This window comes from Lepus europaeus, chromosome 20 (genome assembly GCF_033115175.1).
Source record: "Lepus europaeus isolate LE1 chromosome 20, mLepTim1.pri, whole genome shotgun sequence".
NCBI classification, from domain to species: Eukaryota; Metazoa; Chordata; class Mammalia; order Lagomorpha; family Leporidae; genus Lepus; species Lepus europaeus.
Genome location: NC_084846.1, coordinates 23,218,676 through 23,243,676, shown reverse-complemented (window position 1 = coordinate 23,243,676; position 25,001 = coordinate 23,218,676). Strand labels below are relative to the sequence as shown.

At 39.5% G+C, this 25,001-nt stretch overlaps 1 protein-coding gene across 1 annotated transcript in view; it reads right to left on the bottom strand.

The window, feature by feature from the left end:
- Positions 1 to 4,801: 4,801 nt before the first annotated feature.
- Positions 4,802 to 25,001, bottom strand: part of HDAC9 (histone deacetylase 9) — a 528,728-nt gene continuing 508,528 nt past the window's right edge. Inside the window, exons 26-27 of the mRNA XM_062178443.1 lie at positions 19,737 to 19,884; positions 4,802 to 5,151 (exon numbers count right to left, since the gene is read on the bottom strand). Of these exons, the coding sequence (XP_062034427.1) occupies positions 5,112 to 5,151; positions 19,737 to 19,884 (188 nt within the window). The 3' untranslated portion in view covers positions 4,802 to 5,111. The remainder of the gene's footprint in view (positions 5,152 to 19,736; positions 19,885 to 25,001) is intronic.

The window sequence follows — 25,001 nt, the reverse complement described above, 5'->3', positions numbered from 1 at the left end:
ATGTCTTACTTTCAAATAATATTGATTTAAACTTTATCCTTTGCCTCCTTTTCTTCAAGTGGGAGTTTATGCTTGCAGGTTTGACTCATAAAGACATCTTTCAAAGAGCTAGGGGTTTACAAGCACATCTTCTCTACACAACAACTAGCACAATACAATTAAGCAGTAGCAAGAATGGTGGAAAACCATTAGAAACAAAAAGAAAAATTCTGTATTAATAAGATAATGTGCCAAATAAAAAAGATGTAGAGCCAAAACACAATAACCTACTCTATCCTTTAAAATAAAAATAGTAAAAAAAAAAAGTCGAATGGGTTTTATAAAGGAAGAGGTAACAAAAGAATATAAAGTGTATCTTAAGAGATCATCATTTATGTAAAGTGGACTGAAGGCTGTATGCCCAGTTGTATTTTAGTAGATGAGTTGTCAAGGCTATTTCTGATTGGGAAACAGAGATTTCAGAAATTATTCTGATTGTTTAGCTATGACATTTTGGCATTGGCAGCCAAGCAGGGAAAATAGGGAAGACCGGAAAGGAAAGCATTGGTTAAATAGGTTGGCATGGACCAGTGAATCCACCATATATTTGCTGATTGTTCCAGCCTGGGAATTAAGATGATTTGAGAAATTGTTGGAAAACTATTACCTTTCAGACTGAGTTCAAACAGACCCAGATCAATAGTTTAAGGTTTAATTGTCTGACTCAGACATCTCCTTCCTGTTACTGTTTCATGTATTATATAAAACCAGCAAGGAATATCATGGATAGACTAAACTGTGGGTGATTCGGAGGAAGCACATTCTACAGTGCCGTGTGGGTCCATTGTGTTCCTTGACAATTTCACCCTCTGGCACCTGGTCAGTGCCACTTCAAGAAGTGTCTACCGGAGTCCAACACTCTGGTAAGAGGCAATGGAAATATGCCCAGGAATGGAAGCCACAGAGAGGTCCTCACACATTCCAGTGATGGTGCTGATGAACATTTCACAATACTGCATTCAAGGGCCAGTAAATAGCACAACTTACAGCTAGAGACCAGGTGTAATGGTGTCCTTTGCGAACACAAGACATTTGATGATAATGACCATGTTGAGGACCAGTTTGGAAGACAACAATAAAATGGCTTCATTTCTTAGCATCGATCATCTGATTCTCACTGCTTTTGGTGGTAAAAAATTGTTTTTAATCTTTGTTTGTACTCCTGTGGAACTGTGATCTTCCTATTTTTTATTTGTTGAATATCATGGTTAGTGGTGAATTAAACCTGTAATTACAAAGGGAATTAAAATTATGTCTTTGCAAAAACTTTAAGAAAAAAATAAGGAAAGAAGGAGGGGAATTGAGGGGGCAAGAGGGAGAAGGAAGGAAAGAAGGTTATTATCTTAGAACTGTACCTTTGAAAAACATGAAATCTGTTGTCCTTTTATTAATAAAAATTTAAAAACAAAAATGAAAGAAAAAAGAAAAATGCCCTCTTTATGGAAACAGATAAACAGGTGTGTTGGAGCATGTGTGTTGTTTCCTTTTTTTTTTTTTTTTTTTAATTTTCTCAGCAGGACAGGTGACTTCATCACTAAGGCCAGAGAAGGAAGTCAAGGTGGATGCCCCTGGAAGTGACAATGCCAGACTGACAGGAGAAATTATTTCAAGCTCAGAACGGACCACTTGAGATGGACAATTCTGGTTTATTTCTTTGGTGGCTGTTAGATTTTTAATAATCCTTTCATGGAGATACATTGAGACCAAACTTTCCAGAGATAAGGAGTAAGAAAGGCTTAAATAAAGTGTACTAAACGTTAAGTGCAGAGATAAAACACAAGAAGAGGAATTTTCTTCCAGGAGATTTTCCACATAATCATTCTACTTCAGTGCCATGCAGAGTCTGTAAAGAAACCCAGTAAATCCACCACGCTTTATGATTGACCTCTGGAAATAAAATTGTATTGCACTGTGAAGAGACTCATCCTGCAGTTTCTGAAGTTGTGGTGGGGGGAAGGCCTCAGGCCACCACATTTAACCAGGATGGGAGGGAGCCTGTCCTGCAGGCATTGCAGTAAACACTGAAGGGAAAGTCTTATTCCTGGGCTGGTTATGCAAATGTGACCTGCAGTAATTTTTTTCTAAATATCTGTTTTCTCCAAAAGTTGACTTCTTTTTCCACCACTGATACTGTAAATTTGTTAAGATCTTTAAACATATTTCATCTCAAAATAGTTTCCCCATGAACTATGTAGTAATAATATAGCCCCTGCTTTCACTTAAAATACATTTTGTTTACTGTCTCATAAAACTGTCTATCTTTTTCAATTTAATACATAACCACAGATTGTACTGTATGATTGGAAAAATTAGTTTTATATGTTTTATACCTACTATCAGGTCTTATTAAATTAGATTCCTAGCATGTTTACTTCTAGATTTCACACAAAATCATTATTTGTATTTACCATGTATGAGTTGACCTAAGACTGTTAGACAGCCTACAAGATTTTCTTTCAACAAAAAGATAAAAAAGAGGCATATTATCGACAATACTTGAGAATACATCTAACCTCTCACAGGGAACTATTGTGAGAATTTTTTTTTTAAATGTATAAGAGAAGGAAACTGCACCTTCAAAATGTACTGATCTATTTCAAAAGAAATGCCAATGTTCTCCCAAAGTCCACATTCTGTCTTCAGGTTCTGCTCCATGTTTTAACGGCATTCAGCTGTGATTCATCCTCGCCACAGTTCCTCTGCCTCTCCAGGTATCCTAATGACTCTTATCTGCAGCCCACTGGGTTCAGTGTCACACGGACGGATGTGACATTAAATCATTGAAGGGTTATGTCTTAAACCTAAGTAACCATGAAGATATCCCAGTGATCTGGCTTTCTCAGATTGATGGAAAAACTACAAGATGTAGTTAAATGGCTATAAGAAATTCCCTAAGTGAGTTTACATAACACCTTTTTATTTTCTTATTCAACACCTAAAAATTGTTTGGGAGGAGTGAAGGGTAATAACAGAAAATTATGAAGTTGACTTTAAAACTTCACAATTATGTTTTCAATTAAAACATAACTTTCCTTTTTGAAAAGATGGGGAGCCTCTTCTTAAATAGCTCCACTATTTGATTTTCTTAAGTAAATTTCCTCATGCAATTACTGCAAAAAAACAAAAGTGAACAAATATGATTGGCATGAATTCCTGTGAAAAGATCAAGAAAATGAAATTTACAAAAAATCCGTTACTATTATGAATCTACATTGACCTAACCCTTCTGCAATGAAAGCAATTTTTCCCTAATACTCAGTTACATTCCATTTCAGATTTCCTATTTCAAAGGGTGTCTCAGATTTCTAAGATGTTAAACCAAGTATTGAGCCTTTTTTGTATATGTAATAAAAGTCTTTAAAATTAAAATGGTAATCCTAAAAAAATCAAATGCATGAAAAACATGGCCTGACTGTATAACAAAAGGGAGTTATATAATTCTACTTGAGTGAAATCTTTCATCCTTGATTTGCAGGTTTGAGTCCTCTCTAACTGAAACCATATTGTTCCCTATCTTTCATATCATGGCCTGCCCTAAAACCTTGTTTTCATTAAGGTTTCTTTCAGATTTCTGAATAAAAGCATGACAATCTTCACTTATGGCTTTAATATATCCTTTGAGTTAGGGGGAAAAAAAACATCAATTTTTTCAAAAGCATTGTCAAATATTAAATACTGTGAGGTATTCTACCACAATGTCTTCAGGTGTTGGAGTTTACATAGAAATGAATTTTTAGACGTAGGGGATAACCTACTTGTATTTAGTAGGCAGATTTTAACAGAATTAACCTCCTTTATTCTTAACCTTTGACACTAAGGCAACATGGGTAAAGGTTAAGTTTTGCTTTGTTTTCATATGAAGGCACAACTTCTAGGTTAATTCAAGGTGACTTTAAACAAGCAGCACCTTCATAAACACATGTCAAAGATCGAGAAATTTCAGCGATGTTGCTTAAGCTCTATTTGCCTCAACGGTTTCACAGATAAAAGAATGCAATCTGACAAAGCAACATGTTAATCCAGAAAGTAAGAAATAAATAGCCAAAGCCCCTGAGTAATAGGGGGAGGTGATGGTTAAAGTTCAGTTTCTCTAAAGGAAGGAAGGATGAAAGGAAAGAAAAAAGGAAGAGACAGAAGGCAAAACAAGAAAGGCAAGAGAGTCAGTTCTTGGTGGGTTTGGAACAAATTGAGGCCGTCTTTGACAAATCGTGTGCTTTGCAAAGACACTGAAACTCATTGGTGGAACATGTGCTCAGAGCTACAGCATCACCCAGATGAGGGCTGGATGCTGGGGATGGAGACTCCAGCCTCCAACATAGTTGCAAGCCGCCCATGTGTGAGAACACGGGAGGATTGTGAGGGCAGCAGGGTGAGTCTTAAACGAATATCGAGCCACTGCATACAACCTGTGAGGGTCCTTTGGCATTCACCTCGGAGACACTGCGTGGTTTAACCCCACTGAGAAAACCTCATCCTTGTCCCTACATCTTGAACTCTTACCAGGAAGAGCTGAACTGTGTGTTGAAACAAAGGCAGAAAAACAAAACCAGAAAAATCCATTGCAATCTGCCCGGAATTGCTATCCGTTCATAGTTGAAAGCAAATCCTGTAAACAATTTAAGACTGTTTGACAAAAAATTACCCAATAAAAGCTGATCAGAATGTCAAGAACGAATATGTTTTGGGTTTTGCCCCAGATTTCACTGGCTGGCCTAGCTTCTGAAATTAACACTATCTAGTGCTGTATCGGATGTTTCTAGCTCATACTTTGTGTCAGGGAATGGGTCACTCAGACTAATGAAAGCACGCTGGAAGCAGTTTCTTCCAATCGTGGTTTACTGTAACTTTAGAATCACAGCGGTTACGTTTAAGGAATCTTTAATGTCCTTTCAAGTCCATCCAAAGAACAAGTGAAGCTGCTGTTCAGGATTTTGTGCCCAGTGTTTATGTTCCATCGAATCTGTGCCACCCAGGCAGCAGACAAGACTTGTGTGAGGGTGCTGGGGTGGGGGTTGGGGGGGATACACAATGATGTCACACACAGGAAATATAGGAGGGGGGGACTTGGCACTTCACAAGGCTGGTTCCTCTTCCATGGGCTCACCAGCAGTTCTGTAAAAATAAACAGGCAATCAGAACACGGCATAAGAGTACACAATGACATTGTAAATTTTCATGCATAATCAAAGCTGATTTTTCAGCTCTCTCTGATGTTTATTTGTGTTATTCAGTTATCCATAAATAGAGTTTCTTTCCTAGGAAGTATAAACAAATGTCAAGTGGAAAACATTTTAGATCCAAGCAATCATTGGAAATGTTCCTGTTTATATTAAAACATGTCAGAATATTTTATAACTCTAGATTCCGAAACGTACATGTTTTGTGTCTAGTAGAGTCCGATAATTTATTGAAAAAATTAGCTATGATATTTCATTTGAGGAGCAATTGCAGTGATTTCCTATAGAACCAGTTTGCTAAGGAGAGCAAAGGACCCCGCTAGCTTCTGGAGGAGACTGGCCAGGGTTCTGGTTTTTGCTTCTGTCCCTTTCATAGCTGGATTGGCTGCCTGCCCGAGGCATTTCAAATCAAATTCTGAATTTGATTAGCAAATCGCTGCTACAGACCCAAGGTTTTCATAAGAAATGCACTATGGTTGTGAGTAAATAGTTTTTATTCAGCATCCTCTGTGGGGTGTTCTGCTTGGGCAAAACCAAAACTAATTGCTTGAAAATGTATACTTGAGATGTAACCTTAATTTAGTAACACTTTGAGGGTGTTTGAAGGCAAACTTCTAGAAGGATTTTTAATTTAGTCAAAAGAGCAGATTGTAGCAGGAATCCAGATATAGGAGGCAGTTGGATTGCTGTGGAAAGATTACTGGGATTAGAGGTGCCTGAGAATTAACTTTGAATCTGAGTGCTGTAATTTTGCTAATGTTGTAACTGCACTATTGTGAAGCTACCGTTTCAGGTGCAAACCATGAGAGATTAAAAAAAAAAAAAGACATTTCTTACAAAATAAGTGAAGTTTTAAAAAAAGAAGGATCTGCAAGCTGCAAACACAACAGCACACTAGCTACTCAATGGTTTCAGTTTGTCCCTTTGTCCTCTGCCAACCCCATGATATATTGTGGAAGGGCACGCATGCACAGATCTGTCACTCTGCTACTGTCACGAGGCACATTATTTAGTGGATGGGTCCCTCAAGGTAGACTGTTTTCATTTTCCTCTTCCTGGTGTGTGTCTACTTTCCGGGATTCTGTAACAAGCTGCTTTCATATTAGAAGAAAATAATGCTTTATTTAAAATGCAGCTGTTTCTGAAGATAAATGGATGCTTTTACCATGGTATTGTTCAAATTTGTGAGGACAAAGAGTCAAAAATTTCAATACAGCTTTAAATGAAAGCAGTCAGCATGCAAGCTTAGCATTTTTATAATAAATATAAATCATTAAAAAATTTTATCTGTAGAATGGTGATAACAAAGACTTTAACACAACCTTCCTTTAAAAGCATAAAGAATGAGAAGAATTGATATTTATTATCTCATGTTGCCAAAAAGGAAAAAGTTCTAAAAGAGTCCATGTGGACTACTAAAAAACAAAACAAAAAAAATAATAATTTCTTAGGCAGTTGTAGTCTGTCCAGGAGTTTTCGAAATCAGGAGGGGGTGGCTAAGTATTCAGAGTTTATAAGAGAAAAGCTACCAACTAAAATCTCTTCTATCTAAATTGATCAGTATTCCAAGAAGAGAAAATTTAAATTAAGGAAAATATTCAAGATTCTAAACTAACATATATTGATATCCAAACTTATGCACATTTGAGTACCTATGGATAATACAGTAGAAAATTCATACTGGAACTTCTAAAGGAGACCACATTTTCCTGTTTCTAACCCAAAGCCACCACAGCAGGTTCTCCCCCTAAGACCCAGTACTCAATGTGGCAGGAACTCCAGAGACAGTTATTACCCTTTGGAGGAGGGGCAACACATTATACACCCGTCAACCTTGGCCTTGGGAGTGCAGTAGGCATTGAAACCCACTCACTAGCAAAAATTGGGCCTCTTCTGTTGCAACATTATAAAGCTTTTCATCACACATGCTTTTCTTCCTTCCTACCTCGAAAACTGTTTCATACTAATAGTCCTTTTCTAAAAATAGTTTGTTAATTGCTGTCCATCTTCAACTGAATCGCATGCACACACACACACACACATACAACTAACCAATTATCCTCTGTATCTGCAGCAGAGAAACATTAGTAGCACAGAAAGTTGGAAAACACCCTGATTTCAAGGTAGATAAAGGTGTTCAAGCCCCAGGTCTGCTGCTTTCTAAAACTGAACTTGCAACAAGTCATTAGCTCCAGATTCTCAATTTTCTCTTTAAAATGGAAGCAATGGTTCTTGACCTGCCCTGGGGTCTTTAGACTTGATTGAATTAATATAAGAAAACATGTTTTATGAACTGTAAGGTATTCATTACAAAATGATCAAATAATTTGTAGTTGGCATTGGGTTTATCTTGAGTCTCTCCTCATTCACTTAGCTCTCAATGGAGGTAGTCTTGTCTTGACTTGATTCCTGTCCCTGCGTAGCTATTTTGTATGTGTGCATATTTTTATCAGGAAGACTTCTTAAGGCAATCATCTTTATGGACCACTCAGAGAGTGAACAAGTGAGAGACGACCTTTTCACAGCTATTTTGCAGGGGGAAAGAATGAGAATCAGCGTTCTGGAGATGAGAAGGCTACATGTTTTGATCCACCATGGACACATGCCAAATGTACCTGCAGTAACAAAACCACAGTCAGGTGACATGCAATGGCAACATCTTTGAATTTAATTCCACTTTTCTCCTGGTGGAGAAAATATAGATTCAGAGCTAAGGAGAAAATGAACCCACCAAGGATACATTTTATTACAATTTCTATGGCAGCCAGAGCAAACCTCACCGTGAACTTTAGCTGTTTGCCAAGAAGAATGAAGTTTCCACAGATTAAGGGAAGGGCCAAATCGGTCCAAAAGTCATAGTTTAAAAAAATGTAAACCAGAAATCGAAGAATTTCACCTGAGATCAGATATAAACTAAATTCATGTGCTTTGCCTTCAAGTGGTATCTAAGTGGTATTAAAATAAAATGTGTGAACTTACATATAATAACATTCCCTACCGTATTATTATTATTATTATTATTATTACTATTATTGACAGGCAGAGTTAGACAGTGAGAGAGAGAGAGAGAGAAAGGTCTTCCTTCTGTTGGTTCACCTCCCCAAGTGATTGCTACGGCTGGAGCTATGACGATCTGAAACCAGGAGCCAGGTGCTTCCTCCTGGTCTCCCATACGGGTGCAGGGCCCAAGCACTTGGGCCACCCTCCACTGCCTTCCCTGGCCATAGCAGAGAGCTGGACTGGAAGAGGAGCAACTGGGACATAACTGGCGCCCCAACCAGGAATAGAACCCGGAGTGCCGGTGTCGCAGGCGGAGGGTTAGCCTAGTGAGCCGCAGCCCTGGCCCCTACTGTATTATTGATTGAATGTAATCCTTATATATTTCTGCCATTCCTATTCTTTCTCAGAGGCAACTTATCCAATGCTTGTTCAGACATTATTTTGTCTGTAGGTCTTCTTTAAAGCTATATATTACCGTGAGTAGGTATAGTTACTTTATGTAAACTTAAATTTCTACACACAGGTATCATTCCTACTTCTTAATTTTCGCACTCAGTACTGCATTTATTAGAGCTACCCAGCTGATTATCAGATCTATAGCTGGGGACTACTAGGTAGCATCCCCAGAGTGTGCATTCATCACTTTTTTTAACTCTTCATTCTCCCAGGAATAGACACCACGCTTGGCACCAACCCTCCACCTACAATGCAGGGAACTTTCTAGTACATGTACTCTCATGACCCTAGATGAGCATGTCTTTGCTATCCATTCCCAGAAGTAAGATTATGAGGGCTTATGTCTTGTGCATACTTAATGATGCTACATTTTATACCAGGACTGCCACAGCTTCCTCTGCCCAAAGCTCTGATGGCTCCAAAGCCTCACATCTCCAACAGGGCTAGCGCTACTCAGTTTACCAGCTTTGTCCTTGATAATGGACATAGTGACTGTGTGTCTGCTAAGTGCTTTGGCTCTGGTATAGGCACTGGAAACATAACTATGAACAAAAACAAAAAAAACCCAAATCTCTGACCTCATGGAATCCACATTCTGCACTGACCTTGAATTCTAACAAATGTTTACCATCTGATATGCATAAAACAATGTCTTGTTTACATTTGCATTTCTTTGGTGAATAATGAGTTTATGCAAGTGTTATAGCCTTTCTTTCATCAAACCACACAACTCAAAGAGAGAGTCCAAGGACTCTCCTTGGGTGTGTGTCCTAACCAAGTCTGTTTATCTCACTGATTTCTTTACTCTGCGTTTTCCAATATCATGAACTCATTCCATACTGTGCTGTTTCGTCTTCATGTGTTTTACTAATTTTATTTGGTGTTCTCTCTCTTGGGTCTATCTTTACTTTTCTTTTTTGTCTCCTCGCAACATCATGCCATTTTCTATACATAGTAGAGATTTCATAAATGATTTCTGAAATGCTTTTATAAATGGTTTCTTTAGAAGTAATCTAAATGAAGAACAAAGCAAGAATTTATAACAAAAAATTAAAACTTCCAGAAATATTTCAGACTTCTTGTGTTATAATTCCACACCTCATGTATGATTGGAGATATATTCCCTCATATGACAAAGATGTGCAGGAAAAAAAAAAGGAAACAAAAGCAAATATACACAAAACCTGACCATAACACTACACTTGGCTGCATGCTTTTGGGGGCAGTTCTCATAGACTTTCTCTTTCTTATTAAATATTTATTTTATTTGAAATGCATACTGAGAGAAAGTGAGAGGGAGGGAAAAAGGGAGAGAAGAGAAAGGAAGGGAAGGGAAGGGAAGGATGGAGAGGGAGAAGGAAAGGGAGAGGGAGAGGGAGAGGAAAGGAGAGAGAGAGAGAGAGAGAGAGAGAGAGAGAGAGAGAGAGAGAGAGAGAGAGATGCACAGAACATCTATGGCTGGGCCAGACAGAAGCCAGGAGTCCGAAACTCTGAGTCTTCCACATGGACAGCAGGGGCCCAGGCACTTGAGCCAACTTCTGCTGCCTTCCCAGATGCATTAGCAGGAAGCTAGATCAGAAGCACAAAGTAGCTGGGACTCAAACCAGCACTGTAATAAGGGATGTAAGCTTCCCAAGAGGCAGCTTAACCCACTGTGCCAAAACGTCCACCTCCTCATAGATTCTCTAATAGTGCCCATTACCAATCCTAGCTTGCCTTATTACTTAACTTCTTCCAATTTTGACCACTTGGTTCTACAACCTATAATCACCTTAAGCCCATTTCTTCTCTTTTCCTCTCTCAGTGAATGGCATCATCATCCTTGACTGCTTTCCTCTCACATCCACATTTCATTGCCAAGTGCCTACGATTCCTCAGCAATTTATCGACAACAGCTTCCCTTCTTCCACATGTCTTTTACCATTACTGGTTGGCTTTATTACCATAATCAGCACAAGATTTCTTGGACTTCTCTTTAGCAGGTTGCTGGCTCCTCCTCCATGTCACCATCTTTTGAAAACACAAACCTATGTTCTCTTGCTTTGATAGCTCATTGCTAAAAATAAGGCGCAACCCAAATTCCTACAGTGATATTTACATTTCCTCCCCACCTTGCCCTACTCACCCCTTTATACCCAGCCTGCCTATTTATTTCTGTAGCATCCTAGTTGCCCAGAGACTGTGCTTTTCTGGGGACTGCAGTCATGTACTCACCCATGTCTCTGGGCTTTGTTCATTAACTGCTAACAGATTAGTATTAGGGGACCTAGTAGGTGTCAGACACTATACTTTTGTTGGAGAAACAACAATAAGCCACTGGGGCACAGCTCCTTTTCAAGAGAAGCTTATAGGAGGAAATAGAAATTAATCAAATGAGCTAATACATTTTCAATTATGTTATATGGAATAATATAGTAATATAGGGGAGACATGAGAAGGTATAACAGGGGGAATTGATCTTATTTGGGGGCTGGTGGCCAGTTGATGTGAGAGCTAAAGGAAAAAGGGACAGTTCTATAGGCTCAGTGAGGGGAAGAAGAGCACGAGATGAGTATTCCAAGCAGAGAGGAGGGCAAGTGCCAACAAAGCTGTGGATGAGAGTAGGATTTTTTTCAAAGAAAATACTGAAACTTTAATGAGATATTATTCTGTACACATTAGAAAAATTGAAATGCAAACTGTTGAAAAATTACTTAGTATCTACTAAATTGATCTTCTGTATATAAAGATAATTGAAAACAAATCTTGATGTGAATGGGATGGGAGAGGGAGTGGGAGATGGGATGGTTGCGGGTAGGAGGAAGGTTATGGGGCGAAAAAGCCGCTATAATTCAAAAGCTGCACTTTGGAAATTTATATTTATTAAATAAAAGTTTAAAAAAAATAAAATCTTTAAAAAAAGTTAAAATGGTCAAGACTGATTATACTAAATGTAGGTAAGGATAAGAAGCAGTCAGAACTGTCATTCATTTCTATGGGGAAAGGAAAATAGAAAAGTCATTTTGGAAAGCAGTTTGGAAATTTCCTATAAAGTAAAACACACGGCTGCCCTGTAATCCAACAATTCTACTCCTAGCTGTATGTGCAAGCAAATGAGTGATTGTGCCCTCAAACAACAACAAAAACTTGTACAAAAATTTCAGATATTCAGGTTTCTCAAAAAATTAAAAATAGAATTACTATACGGATATATAAAAATTGAAAATACAATCTTGAGGAAATATTTGCATACCTATGTTCATTGTAGCATTGGTCACAATAGTCAAGAGGTAGAGGATGGGAGATTAGAAAAAAAATGATACGCATACAAAAGGATATTATTCAACCTTGAAAAGGAAAAGAAGGGAAATCCTGTCATATGCTATAACATGCATTATCTTTGAGGACAGCATGTTAAATGACATAAGTCAGTAACAAAACAACAAACACTGTATAGTTCTACTTCTGTGAAGTATCTAAAGTTGTCACACTTTCAGAAACAGAAAGCTTTATTCATAATTCCCCCAAATTAGAAACAAGCCATACATTCATCCATAGAGGCATGGACAAACAAATTATGATATGTTAAGACACTAGAAAAATGAACAACAATAAAGAAGAACCACCACTGATTGTCAATGGTGTTGATAGCTCTTGAAAACTTTGTTTCCTGGAGTGAAAGAAGCCAGACAAAAGTGGCCTGCTGTGGTGTAGTAGGTTAAGGAACTGCCTGCAGGTGCCATATTTATGCTAATTCAAGACCCTGCTGCTCCACTTCTGATCCAGCTCCCTGCTAATAGCCTGGAAAACGCCACAGAAGATGGCCCAAGTGCTTGGGGCTCTGGTACCCACTGGGAGACCCAGAAGAAGCTCCTGGCTCCTGACTGGCCTGGCCCAGCTCTGACCATTGCAGACATCTGCGGAGCATATCAGTGGATGGAAGATCTCTCTATTTCTCCCCCTCTCTCTGTAACTCTATTAAATAAATCTTTTCTTTTTTTTTAAAGAAGAAGCCAGATAGAAAGCAATATGTATTGCATGCTTACATGTAAGTAAAATTAACAAAGGCAAAATTGCTTTATAGTATTAAAACATTTTCAAAAGATTGCTTCCAAAGGGAATGGAATTGACTGAAAAGAGGCACAAGTAAAGTTTTTGGGGAGATAAAAATGTTCTTGATCTCTTCTGGGTCATATGAACTGATATTGATAAAAATCTAAGATCTGCGCATATTATTATATGAAGGCATATCTCAATTTAAAACAAGAATCTGATCTCAGAGCAGAAATCAGAGACAAGACATGTGAAAAATGAGGCACAAAATATAGGTGAGGGGCCAGTCAGGAAGGGTTTAAGGGTTCTGTTAAGGTCTTTACGCCAATGGAAATCAAAAGGCAGGAAGGGTTTCATCTAGAGGAATCACAGGATTTGCTGTCTCCTGTGTTTTTGTGTTCTTTTGCTTTTAGACCTCCCCATGTAGAAAAAATATTAGAAAGAAGATTAATATCAATATGGGAACTAGTAAGGGAAGTATAACAAGAGTTTGGATGAGAGATGAAGATAGTTTGGACTGACCATTGGCAGTAGAAGCAGAAAAAGGTAGATAGTGTGCTCGAGTTCCTGTCTCTAACCTGGATGCATTTATTCTCAATTACTAAGTAAAATCCTACCTTTTCTTCCACTTTGACTGAATTGTCCCTGGCCATGGTTTCTTTCCCCATCTTTGGTCTATGTTGGGTCTTCTTCTTATGAAAAATTTGTCATTTATTATAGCTTATTGTCCATGTTTAATCTTGCAGCAGGAAGAAAGTCCCCCAAAATGTCCACATCCTTGTCCTGGGCCCCTGCTACTGTCTTACCTTGCATAGCAAGACTGACTTTGTAGACAGAATTAAGATGGCGGACCTTAGGATAGGAAGATATCCTAAATTATCATGGTGAGTCCAGTTTAGCATATGAGTTTTTCAAATCCCAAAACCTTTCTCGGCTGCACTGAAGTAAGATCAGAGGGATGTGAAGTTGCTGTCTTTGATGATGGAGGAAGGGAGTGAGGGGCCAAGGAACGTAAGCAGCTGATAAGTAGCTGGAGTAGGCCAGGAACCACACGCTTCCCCAGAGCCTCCAGGAAAGAGTGCAATCTTGCCAGCACTCTGCTTTCAGCCCATTGATACTTGGGTCAGACTTCTGAACTACACAGCCTTTGTGTTGTTGGAAGCCATGAACTTCACAGTAATGTTTTATGGCAGCTGTAGAAAACAACCATAGTCCCCAGGTATATAAATGTGTTCAGGACTCAAAGAAGCTTTGTGACTCCAGCTCTAAGCACTTTGTCTGACACATAGAAATAATCAGAATGTGTTTAAAGAGTGGATGAACTCAATATCCTCACATGTTCCTTCCTTACATGCTCTGCTTGCAGGCCAATGCTGCAATCTAACAGCACCACATCCATTCTTTTATCCAACCTTAAATTCAATTCCACTCTCCACCCAAACACACATTTTGTGCACTTGACCCCTCTGTCCTCAGCCATCCCATGGATTATGGTTAGCCAACATATTCTGAATGTGGGAATTGTCAATTAACACTATGAAAGAAAGGAAAGTGAAATATACATCTTGAAGAATCATCAAAATATAACAACGTGCATTGCTTCAAAAGATAGTAAACAGAGAGATAAATAGAGCTCAGGTGCCATTATAAAATGCTAATATTTGAATAAAGTTTTGTCTTCTGATGAGTTGATTTACTCAATGAATTTTTTTATTAATTACAATGTATTTGACAGGGTGGATGTTCTTGAGTTTGATAAGCTAACTCTACAAATTAGTTAATGGATCAATTTATTGCTTGAGATATTTTTTCATTTCTTGTTTTCAATGACCAAATTATTGACCTAGCTTATGAGTAGTTAAACATATGGATTCTTGCTTATAGCATCAATATTATTATATTTTATATCACCAGATCATGAACAACCTACTATGAGAAGGAAAAATTGAGCAATTTGAGAAAGAAGAAAAATGGATAAAATTGAAAAACAACACTTACAGGGTACTCAGTATGTGTCAATTTATGATGTGATATCTCATTTCATCCTCACAAACCTTTAACATTTTCCTATTTTATAGACAAGAAAGATAAAGCCCTTATGCACATAAAGTGTGGAGAACCCAGGCCAGCTGACAGTGGAGTCAGGTTCTACTCTCCCTGGGTAGTAAGAACAAGAGTGAAAGAATGGAGTTGAAGATAGGAGCAGGAGCAAAATTCATCCATGCATCTCCTTTTACTTAGGGTTCTCCTTAATTTTGTTTCTTTTTTCTCAAATCAAACACTGTTATATAAAGAATACAGAACTGAACCTTAAAATACATAAAGGTGGGGGGCTGGCGCCGTGGTGCAGTAGGTTAATCCTCTGCCTGCAGCGCCTGCTTCCCATATGGGCGCTGATTCTAGTCCCAGCTCTCCACTTCTGATACAGCTCTCTGCTATGGCCTGGGAAAGCAGTAGAAGATGGCCTAAGTCCTTGGGCTCCTGCACCCACATGGGAGTCTGGGAGGAAGCGCCTGGCTCCTCGCTTTGGATCGGCCAAGCTCCAGCAGTTGCAGCCATTTGGGGAGTGAACCAGCAGAAGGAAGACCTTTCTCTGTTTCTCCCTCTCACTGTCTGTAACTCTACTTCTTAAATAAAATAAATAAAAATCTTAAAAAAATAGATAAAGGGACCTTGGATGTATTCCCTAATATACAAAGCCAGACTTCACATGTGCCTCAAAACTATGTTAGGCACTGAAAAAGGGGAAAAAAATGCTGGCCCTCAGAAGAAGAAGAAAGCAGAGATACAAGGAAACCAGCTATTAATACTTTTACCATGAACTTTTGTATCTCAGCCTATTTTCCAACTAAGGCTTTGTTAACACCATATGAAAGGTAAAAATTAAATTTATATTGGAATGTTTATTTGCTTAAACAAATGATCACAATAATGGTACACTGGAAAATCAGAAACCTACATAATGTGTACAATATTTAGCTTCTAGAAGCCTTGGAGACACAGTTCCAATGAATGGTATAGTTGAAAAGAGACATGCTTCTCAGTACAGTAGACAAGAAGGTGTCTTTAACAGTAATGTATGTGTCTTTGCTTGTCTTTTTAAAGAGACTTATTTCTTGATTTGAAAGGCAGAGTTACAGAGGGAGAGGGAGAGCTCTTCCATCCTTTCATTCACTTCCCAAAATAGCCACAATGGCTGGGACTGAGCCAGGCAAAGCCGGAAGCCTGGAACTCCATCCAGGTATCCCACATGGATGGCAGAGGCCCAAGCACTTGGACTGTCTTCTGCTGCTTTCCCAGGTGCACGAGCATGGAGCCGGATTGGAAGTGGTGGCGCTGGGACTCCAACTGATGCTCATATGAGATGCTGACGTTGCAGCTGAGGCTTAAACTGCTGTGCCACAAGGTTGAACCCACAATGAACCATGTTTCTATCTAAATTGTCAGACTCAGGAAAATGCAGTTATCAATGTCTTTGTTGCTATTGATGAGCCATTCAAACATAAGGCTTGGGATATTCCAGTTGACTGTCATGCTTTTTATACCCACCAAAAATATAGTTATTCAAAAATCAAAAATAGACTCAGAATCATATGTTTGCTCATGCTTCTGTATTATGTAATAATGTAAAACTGCTTCATGAGAAAGATCGCCAAGAGTTGAAAATTGAATGATTAAATAAACAATCATTCCACATCATATTTTCAAAATCTAACATGAATCACACATCAATAGATCAAATTGACATTCGAAAATCTTTCAGTTTTGTTTTGAGTTCAAAAAGACAATCGGGAAACCTCAAGTGTAAATGTGCTCTTTAAAACTTAACAGTTGGGACTGGCATTTGGTGCACTGATTAAGATGCCATTTAGGATGCCCTAGTCCCAAATCGGAGTGCCTGGATTTGAGTTCTGGCTCTATTCCTGATTCCAGCTTCCTGAAGGCAGCAGGTGATGATGGCTCAAGTACTTGGGTCCTTGCCACTCAAAGGAGACTGGTGCTGAGTTTCTGGCTCCCAGCTTTGGCCAAGTCCAGTCCCATTTGTTGCAGGCATTAGGGAGAGTGAACTATCAGATGGGAGCTTTCGCTGTCTGTATCTCCTCTTTTCAAAATAAGAATACAATTTTTTAAAAAGCTTAAAACAAAGAGTTGGTCATCTTGAAGTCTTGATTGCCAGAGAGGACTTTTGCTTAATCTTCAGCAGAGCCTGAACTGGCATCCAAGAATAAATCTAAGTACTTCCTGGACCTTTCCAAAGTGGAAGCATTGGAGACAAATTTCCAACAAGGCAAGGAACCAATCCTTTAGAGGTGCACTTTTCTAGCAAACAAGAAAAAACTCCAGCGTCACAGTTCCTGTCTCTAACTGATGCATTGCATGTGACCAGGCTTATCTACGTCATCTTTAAATATGTACCTTGGGACAATCAAGATTCTTGTTTTTTGATAAGCCATCAATCATTTCTTTCCTATTCAGGTCCTCTGACACCTGAAAATTATGTTTAAAACTCTGTGTAGGCCAACGATTCCCCAAATGAACCCCCACGTGTCAGGTCTTTCCTAACAATTTTTTCTTCAAGGTCCATCAATGTAGTTATAAAAATGAAATGACTATTTTCACTGTGTTGTCACCAACCCCCCCCCATCCAAGAAAAATGAACAAAAAATACTTACAATGGTTCTTAGCCAGGAGCATTTTATCCCTTATTCACCAGTGGTAAATGAGTCAGATATGAGTTGGCCAGGAAAAGAGCTGCTTTACCCAAAATCTTAGTATGAAATGAGTCATCTCAGTCCAAACACCAATATATCCTCCAAAATAACTGGCCAGAATTTCCTATAAAAAGAATCTTGCCTTCACTCTTTTCCATCCATTTAGCTCTCTGATTTTTCTAATTTTTCAATTTCCTGTGTGCTTATAATATTGCATTCAGAACAAAGGCCCAGGAATATTTTCTGCCTCTTTATCTTGTTTGGAAGGTTGTCTTTCCTGTATTGAGCAGGAGGATGATTCTGATACCATGCCCCTGGAAAGAACATGCTCTGTGGCTTTCAAGGGCGGTCTCTCTCTCTCTCTCTCTCCCTCTCTCTCTCTCTCTCTCTCTCTGATGAAATTCATGGTTCAATTGATATGCAAGATCTGGTTCTAAAAGAATTTTTCTTTTCCTTTACTGAAAAAAAAAAAAAAAGCTCAAAGCCATAGGAAATATTTCAAGTGAAACAATTTTTCTTCCCACAAGAAAAATCAATCACAGTAGGCAGAATCAGTCTAAAACGGATCCACGCGCATGAACACCAAGCTACAGGTTTCAACTCTGCTTGCCAGCTCATCAGGTTGTACATATATCTCTGCCATAAGATGAAGCTTGGAAATTATGTGGACTGAAGCTGTGGTTAAATCCTGTAGGCTATCAGGAGCCACGCACTCTATTTACTTGAGGACAAACAAGTGAGCATATAGAGCCAAACTCCTGCCAAAGTGCTGAAGTTTTTATATTTCTTGGAGTTCGTAACATCACTTATTATTGTTAATTATTCTAAGCTTTGCAATTTGCTGAGCAAAATTACTTACATTTCTTTTCACTCAGGTTGGAATTTAACTTTGTTTTTCTGGATTAAATGAATTCTAAAGAATAGCTATGCTCCTTTTATATCCAACACTAACAGATGTTAGTTTCCCCAGTTTTATAGCCCTCAGATGACAGACAACTAACTGGTTTTGGCCTTGGGAATAATTGCAACACCTTTGGATTATGAACTTGGTTCGCTTCTTAGCTGGGAACAGCAGGGGGTTAGTTCCCATTATCAAAGATGTAAAATAAGTTTTCTTTTATGCTCCAGATATCAACATGAAGATACCGTCTAGTAAAGTAGCATTTAGCTGTTTTACTCCTGGTAATCTGCTCTTTCAGGTTTTAGAGCAAGGAAAATAATTGCTTAAATATGAAATCTCTTATTCAGTTTATCTCCTGCTTTTGGCCAAAACAAGATGTTAAATCCATTAAACTCTGAGTATCCTGTAAAAGCAGGAGGGCTAGGACTGTTCACATTTGTGCATTCTTGGGAAAACTGCCGACCTGTGCACTGGTAGCAGGGGCTGTGTAATTAATGGTGATGTTATTGACGGAGGGAGTCCAATTTCCCCCTCAGAAGCAATTTCAGAGTGTGAGCTGGCAGAGCTTCAGCAAAGTCTCCCCTGATTGCTCTTTAAATGGAGGAAATAGGACCTTGAATTCGGCTAGAGAACACACCAACGTGAAAGTACATACGTGGTGGCTTTGGTCACTGCCGACGTTAAAGAAATTCTGAATGTATCCTTGGCCATAGAAAAGGATGAGGAGCACCAAGATTGCAAACTGACAAATATTCCTTAGAAAGGGAACAAGCAAACCCAATCTGTTTTTTTTTTGTTTGTTTTTGTTTTTTTTTTTCCCAGAAAGCTATATTCATAGGAAGATGAATTAGAGCCAATTCTTTCTTATCATAACATAAAACAACATTAGACCCAAGGGCACACCGTCCTTTACACACACTCTCGTCCCTTTTGCAGGCATCTTGCCTCCTTCTCCAGCTGTTGGCCCTAAAGGACCCCACCCTGTAAAGAGCTTGTATGCATGGTGGCTGCCAACCTGACTAGCATCACCTCCAGCTCCTGCTGTCCTCTTTCCCCTTTATGATACAAGGAATTTAAAAATGATAAGTGGAATAAAAAAGAACATCTGGAAAAACAGTGATAACTAACTAGAAGTTAAATCCACAGCAGCTCTTTCCAACATGATCTGCACTAAATTATCCAACGAGGAGTGCTTTTTCTCACCATCTGTCTCATTCCCTCTATTTCTCTGTGGACAGCGACCACATGCTCCAGTTCTGTTTCCCCAACAGTTGAGTGCTGGGGCATCTACAACTTTGGGGGAGGCAGGGGAGGCAATGGAGCAGATGGTTGAAGGAAGGTCAAGAGGAAGACCTGTGGGAGACAGCGATGAACCCTGACGGTTTCTGGGTGGAATGATGCCCCACGCTGTATTCATACCTGCTTTCTTCCTGAGCAAAGGGCTGTTCCACATCCACCGTCAAGGAGGCCAGGGCAGAAACAGTCTCGGTCTCCTCTTGTAGCTGAGCACCAGCCAAAGCACAGCCCCTTGGCACAGCCGTCATCCTTATGGACTTCCAGTACTTGCCTAGAAAAAACACCATCATGCTTTATAGGAATCTTAGAGCAGCAGTAATCACAGTACTCATCTAAGTCCAAGGCAGAGCAGCCATTAAGTTAAAATTCCCCATGTTGTACACAGTGGTAATTTGATTTCCTAACTGTTATGAGTGAGTCTTTTTCTAGATCCAAGAATGCCAAGTCGTGAAGTATTCCCAAGCCTCTCTTGCTCCGAAGGTAATAATGGGAGGGCTAAGCACGCCATGGTCTGATGAACTCACTGTCAGACTCACTGTGGTCTCTGCAAAAAAAGTAAGCAAATTCAGGGCGTGATGTCCTACCCCTCTGGGGAAATCAATCCTCAAGAGACCAGGAGGTAGACGTTTCATGGAGAAAATGAATGAAATAGTGATGATAAAAATGCTTTTTGAATCATTAGCTTTTCCAAAAAGTGAACTTGGAATTTTAAAGAGAGAGAGAGAGAGAGAGAGAGAGAGAGAGAGAAAAGCCCCAAAATGCCAGCATGAATTGAATGGCAGCCTTGCCGGAACAATCAGGTTTGTTAGTCATGGATGTTCTTTCTCTCTCAACCTCAGGGTGTGTACTAGAACGATAATTGATTTAAAACTTTAATATAGGCTCTTGCTGGTGTTGGAACACATCCATATGTCGTATTGATATTTCTTTCCTTGGGGCAGGGAGGGAGAATGAGAGGAAAATAGAAGGTCATTTCATGAGAGCATGCCAGTGGGATACATCTAAGAGGCAGTCATTGGCCTTCGTGCAGCCGCTAAGCTGCTCCTGTGGTGTTGAATGTTCTCGAGTCAAAACAGGAGATTCTTCCTGGTTGCGGACGTGAGTCACCAGGTTAGCACACTCTGCAGCACGATCAATTAGGAGGTAACTTGGCATGCAGAGTTTGCAACAACAAAAAAATCCTGCCCAAGTACAAAAGGCAAATTGATGAATGTGAGACTGGCAGGAAAACCCTGGATTTGGACCTCGATCTACATGCAGTCATTGCCATCATGAGGCAAGACTACTGGGTCTTTATTTTTGCTTCTTGAAACAGGGGCATGGCATGAAATCCCTTCCAAGCTCCAACATTCCCTGATTGGCCCTTCTTTTTCTTACTGCTTCACCAAGAATGAATGTCCCATTAGTGAGGAGATGCAGTCTCCCCGTTCTGTTCCTTGTGCCAATAAGACATTCTGGCCCAAGTGTACCTCACTGCCTCCCTTGCTGTGATCACCTATTCTGAACCATTTTTGAGAACGACAATGTCTTTTATTTCAACAAAATAATAGCAAGTCTAACTGCCAGTGAATCTGAAAGTTAGTATTTTTTGAAAACTAAGGTTATGCCAGATGTTTAGGACATAAAGATGTTTTCCCTGCCAGTAAGAAATGCATGACGTCACTGAGGTAGCCCCATCAGTGGACGATGACAATTCTGTGTGTTGCAGACTCATGTGATCCTTGTGAGGGAATAGGCAGAACATGCACTTACAGTGATGGGAAAGTAAAGAAAGATTTGCCCGGAAATATCACACTTGATCAAGTAAGTGAAAGAGCAGCAGAAGCCAGTCAAATGGAAACAGAGGAAATCAGTGAGGAGGAGGAGGAAGCAGCATGTACACATTTTCACAGACTGGAGTCTCTGCAGTTTATTGGAGGCTGATCAAGAGCCAGGTGCAACTGGAACTCAGGAAGAGTTTGGAGTATGATGGATATGATGGCTGTGGTAGGTAAGGCCTATAGTGAAAATACGATCTTCCTTTCTGGGGGGGGGGGGGGTGTGGAGAGAGAGAGAGAGATCCCATCCATTAATTCATTTCCAGAATGCCTGCAATGGACTGGGCCTGAGCCAAAGGTGAGAGCCAAGAAAGCAATGCAGGTCTCCCACACAAGTGGCTATAACCCAACTACCTGAGCTATATCACCTGCTGCCTCCCAGAGTCTACAGTGGCAGGAAGCTGGATTCAGCAGCAGGAGACAGGAATCACATCCATGGGACACAGGCATCTCAAAGTCACATCCATGGGACACAGGCATCTCAAAGATGCCTACTTTCTAAAACAGAATCTTAAGCAGAACAGGCACAGAAAAGATCCCACTGAAGGGATAACAGACGATGGATCAGATGGTGTGGAGAACAGTGGCAGGAAGACCTTGCAAAATTCCAGGCAGAAATGATAATGCCAATACTTAAAGGAAGTGACAGAGTTGAAATGAAAGAGTTTTAAGAGGGAGATGACAGAAATGTATCCCTGTTTTTAGCATTCCACACATCTCTGTTCACTGAGATTGTCCCTGAACTGACAGATCGATGCCAAGTCCCTGATTTCCTTAGATCCCAAGATCATGAGAATATTACCTCGGCTGCAAATGCCATCAGCCATCTATGGTTGCCTACAGTTGTAGGCACAATATCATTAAGCATTATTTTAGCACAGCATTGTCACAAAGTGAGTGAGGTTGGGTGGATGGTGTTTGTTCCTTGTTCTCCAGGGTGACTAATATGGGGGTTTGGACAAACACTACAGGTGGCTGGTGGTTTATGGGTCAAATTATAGCATTATTGCGTACCTAGTACATTCCAGGTGCTGTCATATTTATAGTTTGTGATTTCATCTAATCATGACAGTTGTAAAGGCAATTTTAGGCCATGTTTTTCAAGTTCCCATGCCTAGTAAGCAAAGGAGCTGAAGTCCATTCCCAGGCATGCCTGATTCTACAACGTCTCTTCCCCTGCACCCTGCTGTCCTCTTACTTTGTCCCCTCCACTCTCCCTCTGGTGCACATAAAAAATACCAAGATAGTCACAATAAACTGAAATCTCAAAGAGGCCACACTCACTACAAATTCTTCACTTTACCAAAGAAATCATCATTGGCAATAGCAAATTATTCTTGTTCCTTAGACATATGACTCAGTCAGCCCATATTCTGTTGACTTGATGGTGCGAGTTTATTGCATAAAGTGAGACAACCACTTTGAAACTAGTCATTTCTACTCTTCATTTTTCATAAGCTTGAACTGTTGTAAGTGCCTGTTTACTGGGTAAGTGATTGATAAAAACTGCATGCTTGAGATGCTCACTATGGATGGATCCCTGGATTGACTGAAAGTCAAGATTTCTACACTGGAGATTCCATGCTAATCCCAGAGGAGTCACTGGATCATTCTGGACTCAATCCCCACATGTACAGAATGATGGTAGTTTATTCCCACTCTGAACCCGATGGTTGTGAATCTTCTGACCTCATACCACATGTCACTCTTGGATATGACAATAAATTTGATATGGCAAAAAAGCTTACTTTTCTATGAGCCTATGAACCATTGGATGGGTCAGCAAACATTTACTTTTAGATAATGTAACACATCTAAAATAACCAAGGGCTTTGTTTTTCCAGCATTATATCTTTTTTTTCCACGAGAAGAGAGTTCCTGGACACAAACAAAACAAATATTTGTATTCCCCAAACACAATCAAGACAGGAACTATGAGTCATTAATAACAATTTTTAAGCAGCACGAGTGACAATGGTTCTTTAAATCTGACCTACATATATGTGAGTTGTTGGAAATAATTTAAACAGCTGAGACCTTTTTGGATGAAACTTAATGTGAATAAAATATCCTGCTAAGAAAAGATTAAATAGGAAAAGTTTGGCTTTTATTCAAATGTAGGAGGGTCCTGGCTCAAAAATTACTCAGAACTTCAGATTCAACATGGCCTCTGGCAACATCCATAAAAACAAGGGAAATTTTTACACTAATAATACACATATCCACTGCTCAAAAAATAATACATATATGTAAATACCACTACCTCTATTCAGAAAGGAGAGTAATTAAAGTGGAAAAAAGCATAACACAGATTAAACAATAAGCTGCCAATCGAAACCCCACAATATCCATGTTGAATTTTCATGTGATAAGCAGGGCTTGCTTTTTTTCCTTTCAGAAACAGATGTGCAACAACATCATATCTATTGGCATGGGAATAATACCCTCCATTAGCACATAAGAGAAAAGAACTAAAGTCTCCTTGTAGAGTTTAGTCATAAAGTAAAATAGTAGTAACTAGCCACAACAGAATCACTCTTTTACGGCAATGATATTGGCAAAAGAGAGGAGATTTCCATTAAAACTGGTTGTGCACCCTCTCTCTTCAGTCATATCCTTTTTCCTTATTCGTTTTTCTCAGAATGTAAATCTCCCCACTTTTCAGCACTCTTTTTTTTTTTTTTCTAGGACTATTCAGCTTTCACAATTCTGCATTTTTGTTTTATCTGGCAGAGGGAAGGTGCAGGAGGAATCTGCAAAAAAGGTCAAATGTAGATAATGGAATGCAGCCAGTCCAGAGGTGGAGGTAAGGGCCACTGGGGTAGGTACTGTGGAGCCAGACCTCAGTACAAACCAGACTGTTCATAACGGACAATTTGGAAAAAACAAGTGGTTGTTGAATTATGCAGGTCTGGGTTAGAAATAACCCATCTACCCCAAATTTTCCCAAAGACCCTCACCACTCTGAATATCTCCTGACCCTAGAAACTTTCTCCTCCATCATCATTTTGGCGGACTCAAAATCACTCCTTCTCAGGTTTTTTTGTACCTTCTTACTGTTTGAATGATGTCACCTTTCATCATTGCATGTCACAGCCTCTTAAGAAAAGCCACTGGCACTAACCAAAACCTCCTTCTACCCCTTTCAACATCAGAGGATATTTACACCTGCATTTACAAGAGAACAAGTCCTGGTGGATTCTCTTAGAATCTAAGGCCGTGGATTCTCTGTGGCCTCTTAATACTTTGCAATATATATGTTTTAATTCAAGAGGCAGCTTGGGGCCATTGGAAGCATTTGTGAAGTGAATCAGCAGATGGGAGCCTTTTCTGTCTGTATCCATCTATGATTCTGTCTCTGCCCAAGCTGGAGGCAAATAGGGCAGCTGGGAACTCAATCTGGATCTCTCATGAGGGTGGCAGGTACTCAACTACTGGAGCCATCACCTGCTGCCTCTCAGTGTTTGCTTTGGCAGGAAGCTAAAGTCACGAACTGGGGCGGACAACTGAACCCAGGTACTTCCATAGGGGATGCAACCTTCTTGAATGGTTTTTGTTAGATAACACAGCC